Here is a 15,331-nt window from a genome sequence, read left to right as displayed (position 1 = left end):
CACCTGCGGCGTCACCTGCTTCGGCGGAAGAATCATTCAGCTCACCCTCGATTCACAGGGTTAAGCCGGGAAGCTCGCCCCACTCATTTCTCATCTCACCCAGCTCATAACCCTCGATCTCTTCTCTTTCTAATTTGAAAAGCTTAATCCTCCGACTCAACTTATTTTCCAGAGCAATCCTGCCGTCTATCGCCGCCCTCGAATCCCTGAAATATCTCGATCTTTCGCTGATTTCCTGTGCTACGGTCCCTGGTTTGGAGTTACAACCGCTTCCGTTGGCCAATTCCATGGCAGTACAGCAAGAAGGGGTAGTCACTGCAAAGTGTCGGCAAAAATTAAATAAAGTGGGGATATCATGTTTTGCATGTTTTGAAAAAAAAAAAACGAGCGGTTGACATATTTGACGGGTTGACGGAAATTTCAGAAGACGCGTTTTATACGCGTTGATATCCTCGGAATAGATCGGGTTGTGCCCGAGTCATGGACGATTTTTGTGCCTGGGTTACGGACGACCTGGGATATCTAGCAGATAGCTCAAGTCAGGGTAAATCTATTAGAGGGGTCACCAGAGGCCGAACAGTTGAAAGACCGAAACGACTTCTCTTCGGGTTACCGGACGCCCGGGCTCTCGTTTAAGCTCCCGGGAACTTTCTACCCGGGCCACCTCGATATGAGCACCGCACTCGAGTATACTAGCAGAATAGGATGTGGGCGACTCTCCCATCTCTGACATCGATCCAAGTGGTTGACGGAATCAGACAGGCAGGATGTGTCTAATATATGATTTGACATGTCAGAATATAGGGTGTGCTCAGCCGTTCTACTATAATTAGTAGGTAGCACGAAGAACGAGTTCATCATTACTTCTCCTACTATAAATACCAGGTTCTCTCTTTACATTTACATTCATTCATACACCAATATCACAACCATCACTTGGTTACATTGGTTCTTGGCTTGAATCATTCACTGACTTAAGTATCGGAGTGGTCACGCCGGACACCCCTCCGGCGCCCATTCACGTGGTTACATTCTTGAGTATAGGAAATCCTCTCCGCCCGGGAAAGAAGCTTCTAGGTTCAGATATCTACATTGATCTTATTTCCTTCATCATTTTGATAGCAGATCCGGTGGAGCACTCGACTCTGCTCACTCATTTCACCAGGATCGCATCACGCGTATTCATACTGATAGAAAGCGCTATATATAGAGCTCCCTCCTTCATTCTGAAATCAATCCTTCTTCGAGTTTTCTCTCATCTTATAAGCATTTGAGTTCTTAGTTCTATAATATTTGTGATGTGTTTTGTTCTCCTGTATTAAGAGAGTGTGCGTTCTTTTTGGAAACACAGTGAGTGAGTTGTACACCACAAAATATTATAGTGAAGTTCTTTTCATCTTGTCCGTGGTTTTTAACCCAACAATTTTTAGGGGTTTTCCACGTAAATCTCGGTGTCCAGTTTATTCTTTATTTTCGGATTTTATTATCTCAAATTTTGCACGTGGGACCAACACAAAGGATTTATCTTGACGGGAATTTCTAGAATTGGTCGCCGCCAGCGGACTTTTCTCCGGCGAGTCTCCCATTTCCGGCAGCCTAGGGTATAACTGCCTGTATTATTCGGAATTTTTTGCTTGAAGTTTGCCGACAAGCTTATGGTGGTCGGTCTAAGCCCTTCAATATTTTGGTAAATTGAGTCCCACAATTATTTATTTTATGAATTATTATTAATATTCTTTAAATGCATATACTGCTAAGTTCGTGAATAATGTCCTCAGAATAATTAATTAGAATTTCCATCTTATATGTTTTGGTAATAATGTTTTATGCAATATGATAAAATGAATTATTTGATTACTTACAAGTTATTTGGAACATCTTCTAGCTGTGTCCCGATCACAAGATACAAAACCAGACAATCAAGATAGCGCCACGCACGTTTTCCATTTCAAATAATCTATATACCTATAAAAGTGTGGATACTTCAAATATTTTTCAATTGTGAATGAACGTCATTATCCTTCACATTTTTTACTTATTTCAATTATCAATCAAGTAACATATGAAGTAAATTTACATTTTAGTATACTTCAAATGTTTTCCAATTGTGAATGGACGTCATTACCTTTCACATTTTTTACTTATTTCAATTATCAATCTATCTATATACCTATAAAAGTGTGGATACTTCAAATGTTTTCCAATTGTGAATGGACGTCATTACCCTTCACATTTTTTACTTATTTCAATTATCAATCAAGTAACCTATGAAGTAAATTCACATTTAGTATACTTCAAATGTTTTCCAATTGTGAATGGACGTCATTACCCTTCACATTTTTTACTTATTTCAATTATCAATCAAGTAACCTATGAAGTAAATTCACATTTAGTATATTAATTAATAATTAATACTAATTAAACATGTTTTATGGTTATTACCCTTCACATTTTTTAAAGTCCATAAGTTGATTGGTTTTTAGTTTATTATGCCTTATACTTGATGTTTGGATATATATTTTTTAAAAATTTGTTTCATTTAATTTGATTCTATATATTGTGCTAATGATAATTTATTAGATAACATAAAATTATCAACCTGAATTTTAATTTGACAAACAATTCGAAATTAAATTACATAAGTTCTTAATTAATTTATCCGTCCAATATAACAAAGAGATTAAACTCAAATTTATAACAAAATGATTCAAATTATTTTTTTAGAAAATCAAATTTTTTATTTTTATCATATAATTTGTATTTATGTGCATCGCACGTGCTTCGTACTAGTCATAATAAGTGCACATAAAATTTTAAAATTCTCTTTTCCCTTGACGTTAAATTATAGTATTATTTGTGCCCGAGCTCCGCGATAGAGTTTGAATTGATACGGCAAATTCGGGTTGCTTTTGCACCATTAGAAACTTATAAGGGCCTAAACAAGATCACTTCCATTATAAGTTTTGCTAGTACCATGATCATTACTTGGTCAAATTAAACTCACAAAACATTCATTAAGGACAGAATCCTCACTTCTTTATGCGAACAAGTGATTCCAAGTACAAAAAGACTAAAGAAGGATCATCACGGCCTTTATCCAATAGCAGATTATGCTTCCAGCTTGAGAATGAATTAGCATGCAAAAGAGAATGGGATTTTCTCCAACACATGAAGTGCTTCTTTCATGCAAGGTCTCTTATGCGGGATTAATGAAGCACAACTAAATCCAAGCTTAAACCAGTCCAAAATGGCATCCTCTCGCCCTGCCATGTCGCCCCTTAGTGACACGTCAACCATACTAAGAACTCCAGCTGGGTCTTTGGCCACTGAGCCAGCGGTCCACTGGTTCAACTCCCGGTTCAAGAACACCTTCCCTGTCAGAAGTTCAAGTAACAAAATCCCGAAAGAGTAAACATCCCACTTTGGGCTGGGCTTAAGGTTTTGGAGCGACTCAGGAGCGTGATACGGAGACGTACACCCCACGAACCCGACAGGTGTGACGTAGGGGCTCGTGTTCACCATTTGATTCATTCGTGGATCGTGGTGCAACGACATTGGTCTCATGCTGCCGAAATGCCTAGCTAAGACGTGCCATTTTGTTTTGTGGCTTTGTGTTCCATGTATGAGCCAATGGAGTCCAAAATCACTTATGATAGGCTCCATATCCTGAGTCAGCAGAATGTTGCTAGGTTTTATATTTCCATGCACATGTTTCTTCTCATGGATGTATGTTAGTCCTCTGGCCACACCGTTTGCAATCTTGAGCCGGGCCGCCAAAGGCAAATTTTGTGGAGATGAACCTGTTTTCCCTGAAAAATATCCAGAAAAGGATACATAGGGCCAGTTGATTAAGTGAGAAGAAATTTCATGATTTGTGTAAAGAAATTAATCTCCCAAGTAGTACTCTTATCGTGTTTAGCACCAAGATTTACAAAATTAAGCTCTGTGCAATTTTACCCGTGAAATATGACAAGTTGCTGTCTTTCAATTATTGTTTGTGTGTGTAGATGCAGGTATAAGGTGATTTAGCACATGCCTTTGGCTTATTATATGAATTCTATGTATGAAGTATTTTCAACCTTATTTGCCTCACATGGAGGACCGGTGGGACGACGAACATACTTTACCTCCAAGATAGTCTCAAATCGTTGCTGGTCCCAAAATTAGTCATGGAAATTTGAGGAAATATCAATAATATAGCATGAAAAAGACATGACCACGAGTACAATGAGAATACTCACCGATAAATTTTTGGAAAAAAACTGCTGTCGGTTTTGAGGAAAAAGAACTTACTGTATACAGAGGCCAAGCTTCCGTTGGAGACATACTCATAGATAACGAGTTTTTCGTCGACTCCGCAATAGAACCCTTTAACTTGAACTAAATTTTGATGTCGTAACTTGGCGATCGACTTAATGTGGTTCTCAAAATCCTTCAATGTTTTAACTCCGCTCTCTCCTATTCGCCTGACAGCAAATGCAGTCCCATCTCGAATCACAGCTTTGTACACTATGGAAGAACTAGTCGTTGAACTGATAACATATGCTGAAGCCTTCAGCAATGTCTCAAGGTCTAGTTCCGTCTCACCATCAATCATCACTAGGAATCTTTCGTTCTTGAATAGTTCATTGTCATGAAGCCGAGTTTCGGGTTGATCATGGATTATGTAGTTAACATTGTTGTCATCAGAATCTGAACTTGTGGCCTCTGATGTTTCCTCACCATTTGTAATGGTTAAACAAGGGCAAACGGGACGGTTTCTTGGCTCCGTTGTTATTACTGCTGGCTCTGAATCTTTCTTGAATATATACGCATTGGCTGTTGTTGAGATCGATTTTTCTTTTGTTTCTGCATTTGCTTTCTTGCCCTTTTGGTATATGAAAAGAAATATCAGTGCGAGAACTCCGATCCCCGCTAAGTTTCCAACTGCGATTCCGGCTATGGCCACCGGTTTTATATGGTGTTGTGGTGGATTTCGAGCTCCATTTGCTACTGTCTCGGGAGAATCATGCGATGGATCTATAATCAATGGAATGGCTGCTATCGCGGGAGCTGATGTGTTTGAGGTAATATTTGGTGGGATTGCAAGTGTCGAGGGAACTGAGCATGGTTTCTGGACCGGTTTGCCGCAGAGGCCTGCATTTCCTGCATAAGAGGCTGTTCCTTGATTCAGTAAAGGCATGGATTCTGGGATTTGTCCAGACAGATTGTTGAACGAAAGATCGATCGTGGCATTCTGTGGGATTCTCGAAGCGAATTCAAGAGGTACTTGGCCAGAAATGTTGTTGGATGAGAGATTCAAGTACCGCAAGTCCACCCCACCAAACTCAAGTGGCAATGATCCACTCAAGAAGTTTGAAGCCAGGTCCAAGAACTCAACAGATTGCATCTGACTCGGGACAGGGCCTGAGAAATAGTTATTTTTCAGAGAAACAACACTTGAATTTTGTATTAAACTCTGAGGAATGTTGCCAGACAAGCCATTGTCAGATAAATTCAGAAGCTTAAGATTCTTTGGCCCTGAAATAAACTCATGAAGCCCACCGGAGAGCGCATTATTTGACAGCGAAAGAACTTGAAGCTCTGAAGCGTTGAGAAGTGAAGATGGCAGGGTTCCATTCAAGAAATTACTAGACAAATCAAGTGTTCTCAAGTGCTGAATGAGGCCTAAATCTTCCGGGACCGTGCCGACAAGCTTCGAATTCGGGAGAATTAAGCTCACAACTCGAAGCATTGAGCCTAGAATTTTCAACATTAGCGCATGTTACACCAGCCCACAGACACGGTGTAGCATCACTGTAGTCCCAGTTTCCAAGAACAGATAAAGGGTCACTGACAACTGAGTATTTGAAAGAAAGCAGCATGGATCCATCTAAGTTCAGACCAAACGCAGGAACCAGAAGAAGAAGAAGAAAAACCAAAGAAAATGACTTGATCAAAAGCAGAATTTTGTTGCCCATCTTTTTTTTTTCGTGTAATCAAGACTTGAGAAGATAACCAGCTCTGCACAGAACAAGTTCCTATATCAAGAAAGTGAACAGAGAGTGTAGAGAGAAAGGGTAACCAACTATGGAGATGTTTGTTTAGTTGACCAAAAAAGGATTGGGGAATTTAAGTAAAGTTGGTGAGATTACAGCTTTAGAGGGAAAGGCTGCTAACTTATCTGCTTTAAGGTTAATAATTCGAAAATTGGAGTTTAATGATTATGGTACAATATACTTTGAGGGTCAGTCACATGAACTCGTTCCATCATATGTATCTTACACTAAAATCCAAAAACTCCGGGAAAAAATTAAAAAAGGAATAAAAAAAAACTTATTTTTGTGAATATTCAAATAAATGATGTATTAAGTAAATCTTAAAACCAAATAAATTGATCATATCTCGTTGCAAATGCCATTTTAAAATTTTAGCTAATCTCATGAACAAATATTAATATTCGATCGAGTCTCGACCCGAAGATTGTCGACCACTCGACCTTGTATGGAAATTGGGTAGTATTTTACAGGGGCTAAACTTTGATCTTCCACTTTTTTTAATCTGTAGATTATAATTTGTTAAAGAAAAAAAAAAGGAAGAAAGATGAATCTGAATCCTCTTGTGTCAACCCCTAGTTTGTAATGGGCATGGGGAAGTGGAGTGAATGGGAGGAGGGTATTGTTTGTACTTGGTGGTGTCTATACTCTGTTAAACCATTGTGGAAACTTTAGGTGATGCATTGATTTGTGAGGAAAAAGAGTATGGGAATCTTTATTTGTTTCAACTGTGATTCTGCTACAAGACAGACAATATTTTAGTCTGACCCAAACTGTTTTTGTGGAGTTGATACAAGTCCACTCTGTTTTTTTTTACTTTAGTCCCTCTCTTCCCCACACCAATACCACTCTCTTTTTCTTTTCTTTTCTTTTTTTCAAATTTTACCTCTGTGAAAAACTTTGTTCATGTCCTGTGTATAAATGACAAAAACTTGTGTGTGATGATCTTACGGATCGTATTTTATGAGACGGATATCTTATTTGGATCATTCATGAAAAAATATTACTTTTTATGCTAAAAATATTACTTTTATACTAAAAATATTACTTTTTATGAAATAAAGATTCGTGAGGCCGTCTCACAAGAGATCTACTCTATTTCAAATCCTTCTATTTTAATTTAAATATTTACAATTCCAACTTTACATAGCATTTTAACATAAAAAATATATATTTTTAAAAAATGAAGAAAAAAAATTCATCCGAATATTTTTCGTAATTTACTAGTTATTTGATCAAAATTTTTAGAATAAACGTGATTATTGAAGGACGAATTTATTAATATTCACTTTCTTTAAATTCAAATATTTAAATGTGATCATCTAAAATTACATATTTAATATAATTGTATTATTGTGATTGAATAATAATTAAAATATGACTAAATAATCACAAACCATATAAAAACAGATTTTATTAGTGCGCACGTGTGCATAACAACACTAATATATATTTAATTTACACTAAAAATATTGTGAAACAGTCTAACGAATCCATTTCATGAGATGAATATTTGAGAAGAGAACAGTTTACACAGAAGGCTCTTGTATATATATATTCGATTATGTAGCTCGTTTTCATGAGGGAACAATGGATCATGGGCACGCCGACTTTTTCAATCGGCAGCCATCACATTTAGATCGAAGCAGAATTTTATGACCCAACATTGAGTATGATTTCATGGTGAAATATGAAAATAGTTTAGAGAACCCCTAGCATAAATAGGGGTGTTTGTTTCTCGTTTTGCATCATCTAGAAAAATTCAAGAAAACTTTAGTAATATTTAGGTTACTTGTAAAAAAATATTACTTATTATTGTAAATATGAGCATGATTGATTCATCTCACAGATATCATCTTACAAAATCTTGTATTAAAAATCGATTTTGTTGAGTTTTTTTAATTAACTCAAAAAAATTCAATATATATGTTTTTAGAGTAGATCTCTTATAGAAGATCTCACAAATCTTAAACTGTGAGGTAGGTCAACTCTATCGATATTCACAATAAAAAGTAATATTCTTAGCATAAAAAACGTTACTTATTATTGTAAATATAAGCATGATTGACTCGTCTCACATATATCGTCTCACAAAATCTTGTATTAAAAATCAATTTTGTTTAGTTTTTTTAATTAACTCAAAAAAATTCAATATATATGTTTTTAGAGTAGGTTTCTTATGAGACAGTATCACGAATCTTAATCTGTGAAACGGGTCAAACCTACCGATATTCACAATAAAAAGTAATACTCTTAGCATAAAAAATAATATTTTTCATGGATAACTAAAATAAATATCTGTATCATAAAATACGACCTATAAAATCGTCTTGTATAAGTTTTTGCCATATTTTAATGAAAAAAATTTAATAATTTATGATTAGTGCTAATTTATTTATTATATTAAAAGGTTGGCAAGCCAATCATCCAGTCGTTTTTTGAAGAGTTCTCTCGAGCTGAGCCTTAGCCCACAGTTATACTCTACGAGCCTGCTTGCTTTACAATTCAGAGCTATGCAATCTTCAATATGTGCGGCAACTCGCTCCGGCGGCGCGCCACCAGGACCGCCGTGGGCTTTCCCTGTTTCTAAACCATTCCCTTATGGTCACCCCTCGTTACTGCGTTTTAGTCAGACACCTCTTTCTCCAATTTCTGTGTCGCCGGCTAATATGCTTAAAGGTTTGTTTTCACCACATTCTACGATTAATTATCAAGCCGGAAAGCCTCTGCCTTTTGCCCCCATTTCTGCTGCTTCATATGACGAGGCTGACACGGCCAAACTTGCTCAGGTATCTCTCCGTGCGATGGACCTTTTTTTAGTAATTTAATTCGAAAATGTGGTTCAGAGTTTGTTCTTTTGTTTGGAGCTTAGTTGTAATTGCGTGTTGTTGATTTGTTATTCATTGTTATATGCGAAATAGCAAATATGCTCCCGCTCCCTTTTTTCAACTGAATTTGCGTCGGATTGACCATTCATGCTCCAAAATTAGTAACTTGCATTTCATATATTTTTAATTTGGAAATTATGTAGAGACAGAGAAATTGATTCCAGATGTATTTCAGAGCCTTTGATTTTTCATTCAATTAAATCATGGGCGAGGGCTCAGGCGAGTGTTACTTCCGCAAAATGTAAATACTTCAAAATTCTTAGGCTTGTGAAAACGATAAAAAAATTTCTTTATAAAATATTGTAATCCTCCTACTATTCACAGTTTCACTCCTCAAATGAAGACCCAACTCCTTCCCTCAACTAAATTTATTCTATTTTAGGTTTCGAAGAGATTAGAGTATACTTCCAGACATTTCAAGAGATTAGGAAGTTTTGGATTCTGGGCGCAGCTGATTTGCAGCATTGTTGCTGGTGTGATCCTTTCATTTTCCACGGTTATAACTGGCAAAGTTACATCACCTGCAACTTTTTATGCAACTGCTGGCGGCATTGCAGCTGCATTCATTTCAGTGTTTTGGTCGTTTGGTCATATTCGACTGGCTGACAGACTCCGAAGAACAGCTGATAATCCCTCGAAGGTACTTTTATCTTGTTGGCATAGATAGACAGTAATATACTTCTTATTTGTCTTTTGTTCCCTAATGCTTGATTTCTTTTTTTTGGGGAAGAATTTAAATTGTCCTGTCTAACATTCTGTGCTGAAAGATATTTAAAAAATGTAAAACACATTATGAATCAAAGCATGTGGGACGTGCAAGATTACCTGATTGAAAACCAAATACCTAGTATTATAAGGATGGAACCATTCATGCAAACGTTTGAGATTTAGCAACGGATGATAGATGACCGTACAAAGGATGGCCGTATGAAAAAAACCAAAAAGTTAATCACCAATTTTGCTTCATTCTTTTAGTTGACAGATTTTGAGTCTCGAATTGTTCGCGAAAGATCCTCAGAGTCTATCTAAGAACATCTCCAATTGAAGCAAAGTGAGGAACATATATAGTAAATTTTAATTTTAGCCTCACTTTGTTGATTAGGTTGGAATAAGCATTTATGCAGCAGGGTTGAGAACCAAATCAGTAGCCAACTTACCATTTGAGTCGGAGGTCAAATGTAAGCTTTATTTCGCTTTTGGATTACAAATCTCTTCTCCTGAAGGAAGCTGTAAGGATCCGTCAAGAAAAACGAAGAAGCTTGTCTCTACCATTACTTTCATGATTTATTAATTTTCATGCACTATAATTGTTATTCATCATATAATTAGACAAAGTCTCGAGTCTTTGTTTGGATGAAATCTGTGGTTTGAATTATTGGATTTTCTGAACTTCATCCTCATCTTTTATTTATTATTGGGACTATGTGTAACATGAATAGTGGTGATGACGTAATTTGCTACCTGCACGTGACCTACCTATCCCTACGAACACTTGAGACTCGTTATGCTATTCAAGTTAGTCAAAGATCATATCATCATATGGTTTATGTTATGTTGTCTTGTTAATTCATGATAATGTATGTGTAGGCCCCTCCTCGAGCAGATGTTGTAAGAAGCCTAAACAACGGTATAGTCGTGAATCTATTGGGCATGGGCGCCGCTATACTTGGAATGCAAGCAACTGTAGGTCTTTTGGTGGCAAAAGCTCTCACGGGTTCAGTCATTCCTTATTACCAGGGCATCCCTCCCGGGAATAGTCCAGTTCTTGCACTAGATGTCTTCTTGGTTCAGGTATCGTCCAACAATCAGTTCAACTATGTTGTTATCTGACACATGCTCAATCCTGTGAACGAGTTGCAGTTTTTACCCATCATTTCACCTTTTTGAAGTGATGAATTTTGTTGTTATGTATACCGAGTGGTTGTATTCACTTTGTTTTGCTCTGCAGGCATCAGCAAACACGATCCTTTCGCATTTTTTGGGGCTAGTGTGCTCTCTAGAGCTACTGAGAGCAGTGACAGTGCCGCCTACAGGGAAAGTTCCAATACCAAAGGCTGCATGAGTCCGGACCAGTGAAACTGAAACAAGAGGGTTGAAAATGGAGTTAGCTTATCATTTTCTGATTTGGTTGATCTTGATCTTGTATTTCTTTTTGCAGATGAAGAACTGTTTCAGATGTAATGATGCTTTAGATCTGTCTTAAAACTTTGTATTCCTACCGCTAATAAATGAAAAAATAAAATATCCGATTCTTTTACATTCAGCCTTCTGCTACTTCTGTTATTTACTTCAAATTGTAACGGAATATAGCTGGAATCGAAGAAGCTTTACATCCCAATAATCCTCTCGATAACCGGATACCGTTACAATTTCAGAATCCCAGGTTTCACTACATGAATGTTCACAATTTTCGATTCAAATTTTCAACTCGATATAATATAATTTCATATTTTGCTTTATTAAATATCTATGCAGTGTATTACAAGATGTTGCATCCAATGAAAGGACTGCAAGTTAAAGAGCAATAATTCTAAACAACTTCGAATGTATAAAAAGGTTAAAATATTGGAGACTACGCAAATCTAATGTAGGCAAAGCTGGTTGAGACAAGTGGAACATGGTTCCGAGCTCCTGATGCTTAAAAATGGAAAGGAAAAAAAAGGAAACTGAATCTTATGTCAACCACCAGCTTCAGTAGGGTTACTCTGCCGCCTCAATTCTTCATCAGCATTCCTCAAGAACTGATCCCACCCACTTCCAGGACTCGTATCCAAATAATCATAAGGTACTGCAGTTTTTAAACCCGGACGTATACCGAGACGACTCTCCACAATTCTGAACTCCAAATCGTGATCTTCTTCCTTCAATTTCTCTTCCAGTTCCTCCCAAGTAAAGAGAAGTGGGAGGGTAAATGCACCCCAAGGGTTGAAATCCAAGAGCTTCACTCGTTCATCCCTCGTGACATAGATGTCGAATGTGTAACTTTCAGATTCAAAATTTTCCTGCACCTTCTCCATAAAGAATTCCTGGATCATCATTTTAAGATCAGGTTTCCTCGCAAGAAGAGCGGGGTAAAAGCTAGTAACTTCTCGTTGGCAAATTCCAATGAGGACTTTATTGCAAACAAAGCAACGGAATTCCATCCCAGGCTGCATTGATGGATACCATTTACGGAGAGCGAGGAAGAAACGTGTTGGCCTTGATGCACTCTTATCACTACACGAATCATATGCATGGCACAGGTCGTTCACGAGAGAATCAGACGACCTCAACAGAAGTGCTATTTCATTAAAAGTGGTACACCTAAGGTTCCCGGTTGGACTGATCCAAGAAGAGTCTTTAGGTGCGCTCCAATTAAGCTTGGGAAAAACAGCACCCCCCAGTGATTCAATGGACGCTTTGATCTCCATTTCAAATTCAGGGAAACAAGGGGCAGAAATAGGTTGTTCTGCCTCATCATCAGATCCTTCTGACACTACAAAGTCTTCTTCATCTTCCGGATTACATACTCTATTTGGAAGTGCATCATCGTTTGAGATGGAAACAGGAAGCAAGAATGGACCAGAGTCATCGAGAAGATAATCGACAAACGACTCCGGCAGATCATGGATGATGGATTTTATAGATACAGATTTGAATTTGGGGTACCATTCTTGGATTTGGCATCGGTTTATTTCTTCTTCCTTCATCGCTAAAGCTAAAAGGACTTTACCCTGTAAAACATAAACAAAACAATTACTTCAGAGAATTGGTTGTGTATCTACAGAAATTGGTTAGAATCCACCAGACTTTGTGATATCAAGAAAACAAAATAAATTTACCACCCATAGTTAATAGAAAAGCAACCACAGAGCTTCATTGAAACCAGTAGCATTGAATTCATATTCATCTCTTCAGAACGCCGGAATCCCATTTAACAATCACCATCTTTTATTTTATTACAAAAACTAAACCCCAATTCAAAGTGTACGAAAGAATTTTACATACAAGGTGGTAATCAATCCTCCTGAATTTCCATCTACATTTTTTGAAAAATGTACAAGTACGGCTTGTAGTCGACATCAAGCAAATTCATTGAATTGGGAAAAGAAAGCACATGAGAATCCACTGATAAGAGGAGAGTTGGCGGTGTGCATACTTGATAACTACGAATACATTTTCACTTGCAGTTTATTTTAACTTTTTTCCAAAAAAAACATATATTCACATGATTTTTAGCAGCCCGTGAGCAACCGAATTGTATCTCACACAAATTATCTATTATCTACGCTTTAATTCTGCCATTCGATCAATACAACATGCCTAATTGCAAGTAAGGAGATATCTTCTGGGTGTGTTTGGATATCAACATAATGCAAATAGAGTATTGGATAAAAGTTTCCAGAAAATTAATTAATATGGGTAGCCAAAAGTCTTCCCACAGGATAAACTCATAAACCCACGTTAAATCTTGATAATAGCATATCATCCATTCCAACCAAAACATCCAAAACACGACAAACTTCCCTCAGAGGGAATTCCCCAAATTCAATCGTTGCCGAAGCTTAAAAGATATTAACGAAAAGTACAATTACCAACTTAATAGGCTCCCAATCACAAGTTCCTGCTTCTTTCTCGGAGAATAATAGTTGAATCAGTGTAGGACTTTTAAGAAAAATATCAAATAAGGAGGAAAAGGATTTTATGGGGCTGAATTGGTTTTTTTTTTTTTTTTGTTCTACAGACAGACCCAATGGATTTTGGGCAAGGGAAATACATTATTCATCCAAACACAATCTCAGTAAGAAAATTAAGTTTCCATTATTTTTAATTTAAGTTCATCGTTGATAACCTACATTATTGATTCAAACACCCCTCTATTTTTACGTATAGTTGGTTATTTTATAATATTTACGTATAAAAAAAGTGACGACTAAAGCAGAAAGAAAACATAAAATTCAAAGAGTTGCTTCTCATCTCCGGCAAAGGGGTTAGCATCCACTGAACTTTGCTAAATAAAAAAAAAAAGTTACAGAAAACTAGACCTCAATAAAATAATTCGAAATAAAGATTTCACATTTCATAATCCAAGGTAATGGCTACGCCGTAATCAAAATCTCAGATTCAAAAATTATAATTCCTAGAATTTGTTCTCAATAGGCACACCCTAAAACCCAGCAAAAAAAGGCCTATGAGTGATTATTCTCGAAGATTATATCACCCCCAGTGCACCTACGCATTGGCTAAAAAAATCTAAAATAAACGACACCAGCAATTGAAGAGAACCAACCTTTCTTCTCAAACTCTGCAGCGGGTGAGGTTCTCTCTCTAGCGAAGGTTAGGTGTTGGGGATGGAGGAAAACTCTCACGGCATTGATATTGGGCTTTTCTTGTCCAAGCCCAATTTAAATAAGTGAAATTGTTACAAGACGTTTCATATTTGTGATATGAATTGATCAGATCTATGTTTACATGTGAAAATTAATAATAATTATATAAAAATATTTTTTTAATGAATTAAGTCGGATCATATCTTTATCAGAAAATTGAGTCGTTAAACGGACTCATATGAGTTCTAATGTTTAAATACATATATATAACTAATAATTTGTTAAATTAAAAAAATTTAAAAATAATTTCTTAGCTTAAACAAAATCTAAATTATAAACTTATGTTGGGTATGTTGAATTTTCATACCACAAAAATTTTTGTGAGACTGATTATCTATTTGGGTCACTTATGAAAATATTAATTTTTATATCAAATGTATTACTTATTATTGTAAATATGAGTAAACTTGACTCGTATCACGAATAATGAGATAGTCTCAAAAAACATGTTTTTTTTTCAATAATACATGTGAATGGTGAGAAAATGGTTTTAAAAATTACACAAATAAAAACTATTCAATTCTTAATTTTCAAATTAAAAGACAAAGCATGGATTCCGTAGTCAATATGATGTCAATTAGAATTTTATGGTTTGTATTTGCACAAAGGCAAAAACTCGTGTGAAACGGTATCACGAGTTGTATTTTGTGAGACATATATCTTCAGGGACGGAGCCAGGATCTTGGTTCAGTGTAGGCAATAATATATTATAATTAATAAAGCAAAAAAAACGATTAATAGACAACTAAAAATAATGTGTCGTAAAGTTTGAACACAAGTTACGCACAGCCAGTAGCATTGATAATTGATGAAGAAATGTCAGAAAAACGACGAACAACAGCGTGTACAAAATCCGAAATCAAAACAAAATATGATATAAAATATAAATATAAAATATACGTTCGAAAAATAAGTATGAATTCATTATCGATTGGAAAAAGCATAAAATTATAAAACAATTGAATGATCAACAAACATTGAACAAAAAAACGAACCTAAAATTTGGTAACATTTTGGATTTTTTTAGAGATTATAAAAG

The 15,331-nt window shown here is 36.2% G+C and overlaps 3 protein-coding genes across 3 annotated transcripts; 1 reads left to right on the top strand and 2 right to left on the bottom strand.

Moving 5' to 3' along the window:
- Positions 1-2,929: 2,929 nt before the first annotated feature.
- On the bottom strand, positions 2,930-6,199 carry LOC142531506 (receptor protein kinase-like protein At4g34220). The gene is given in 3 exon segments (XM_075637656.1): positions 2,930-3,809; positions 4,294-5,744; positions 5,746-6,199. Coding segments are annotated over 3 exon segments (2,343 nt in total). The 5' UTR covers positions 5,961-6,199; the 3' UTR covers positions 2,930-3,132.
- Positions 6,200-8,460: 2,261 nt separating this feature from the next.
- On the top strand, positions 8,461-11,180 carry LOC142531503 (protein TIC 21, chloroplastic-like). Its single transcript, XM_075637654.1, has 4 exons — positions 8,461-8,824; positions 9,306-9,563; positions 10,511-10,714; positions 10,872-11,180. The coding sequence occupies exons 1-4, from the start codon at positions 8,549-8,551 to the stop codon at positions 10,983-10,985; spliced, it is 852 nt and encodes a 283-aa protein (XP_075493769.1). The 5' UTR covers positions 8,461-8,548; the 3' UTR covers positions 10,986-11,180.
- A 177-nt stretch (positions 11,181-11,357) lies between these two features.
- On the bottom strand, positions 11,358-14,288 carry LOC142531499 (uncharacterized). The gene is made up of 2 exons (XM_075637649.1): positions 14,193-14,288; positions 11,358-12,636 (listed from the first exon to the last, which is right to left on the bottom strand). The coding sequence occupies exon 2, from the start codon at positions 12,610-12,612 to the stop codon at positions 11,602-11,604; it is 1,011 nt and encodes a 336-aa protein (XP_075493764.1). The 5' UTR covers positions 12,613-12,636; positions 14,193-14,288; the 3' UTR covers positions 11,358-11,601.
- Between the last annotated feature and the right edge of the window lie 1,043 nt (positions 14,289-15,331).

The sequence above is a fragment of the Primulina tabacum genome, chromosome 17 (assembly GCF_025594145.1).
Source record: "Primulina tabacum isolate GXHZ01 chromosome 17, ASM2559414v2, whole genome shotgun sequence".
In the NCBI taxonomy this organism is placed as follows: domain Eukaryota; kingdom Viridiplantae; phylum Streptophyta; class Magnoliopsida; order Lamiales; family Gesneriaceae; genus Primulina; species Primulina tabacum.
Note: the sequence above shows the minus strand (reverse complement) of the source record. Positions and strands in the feature narration are given on the sequence as shown.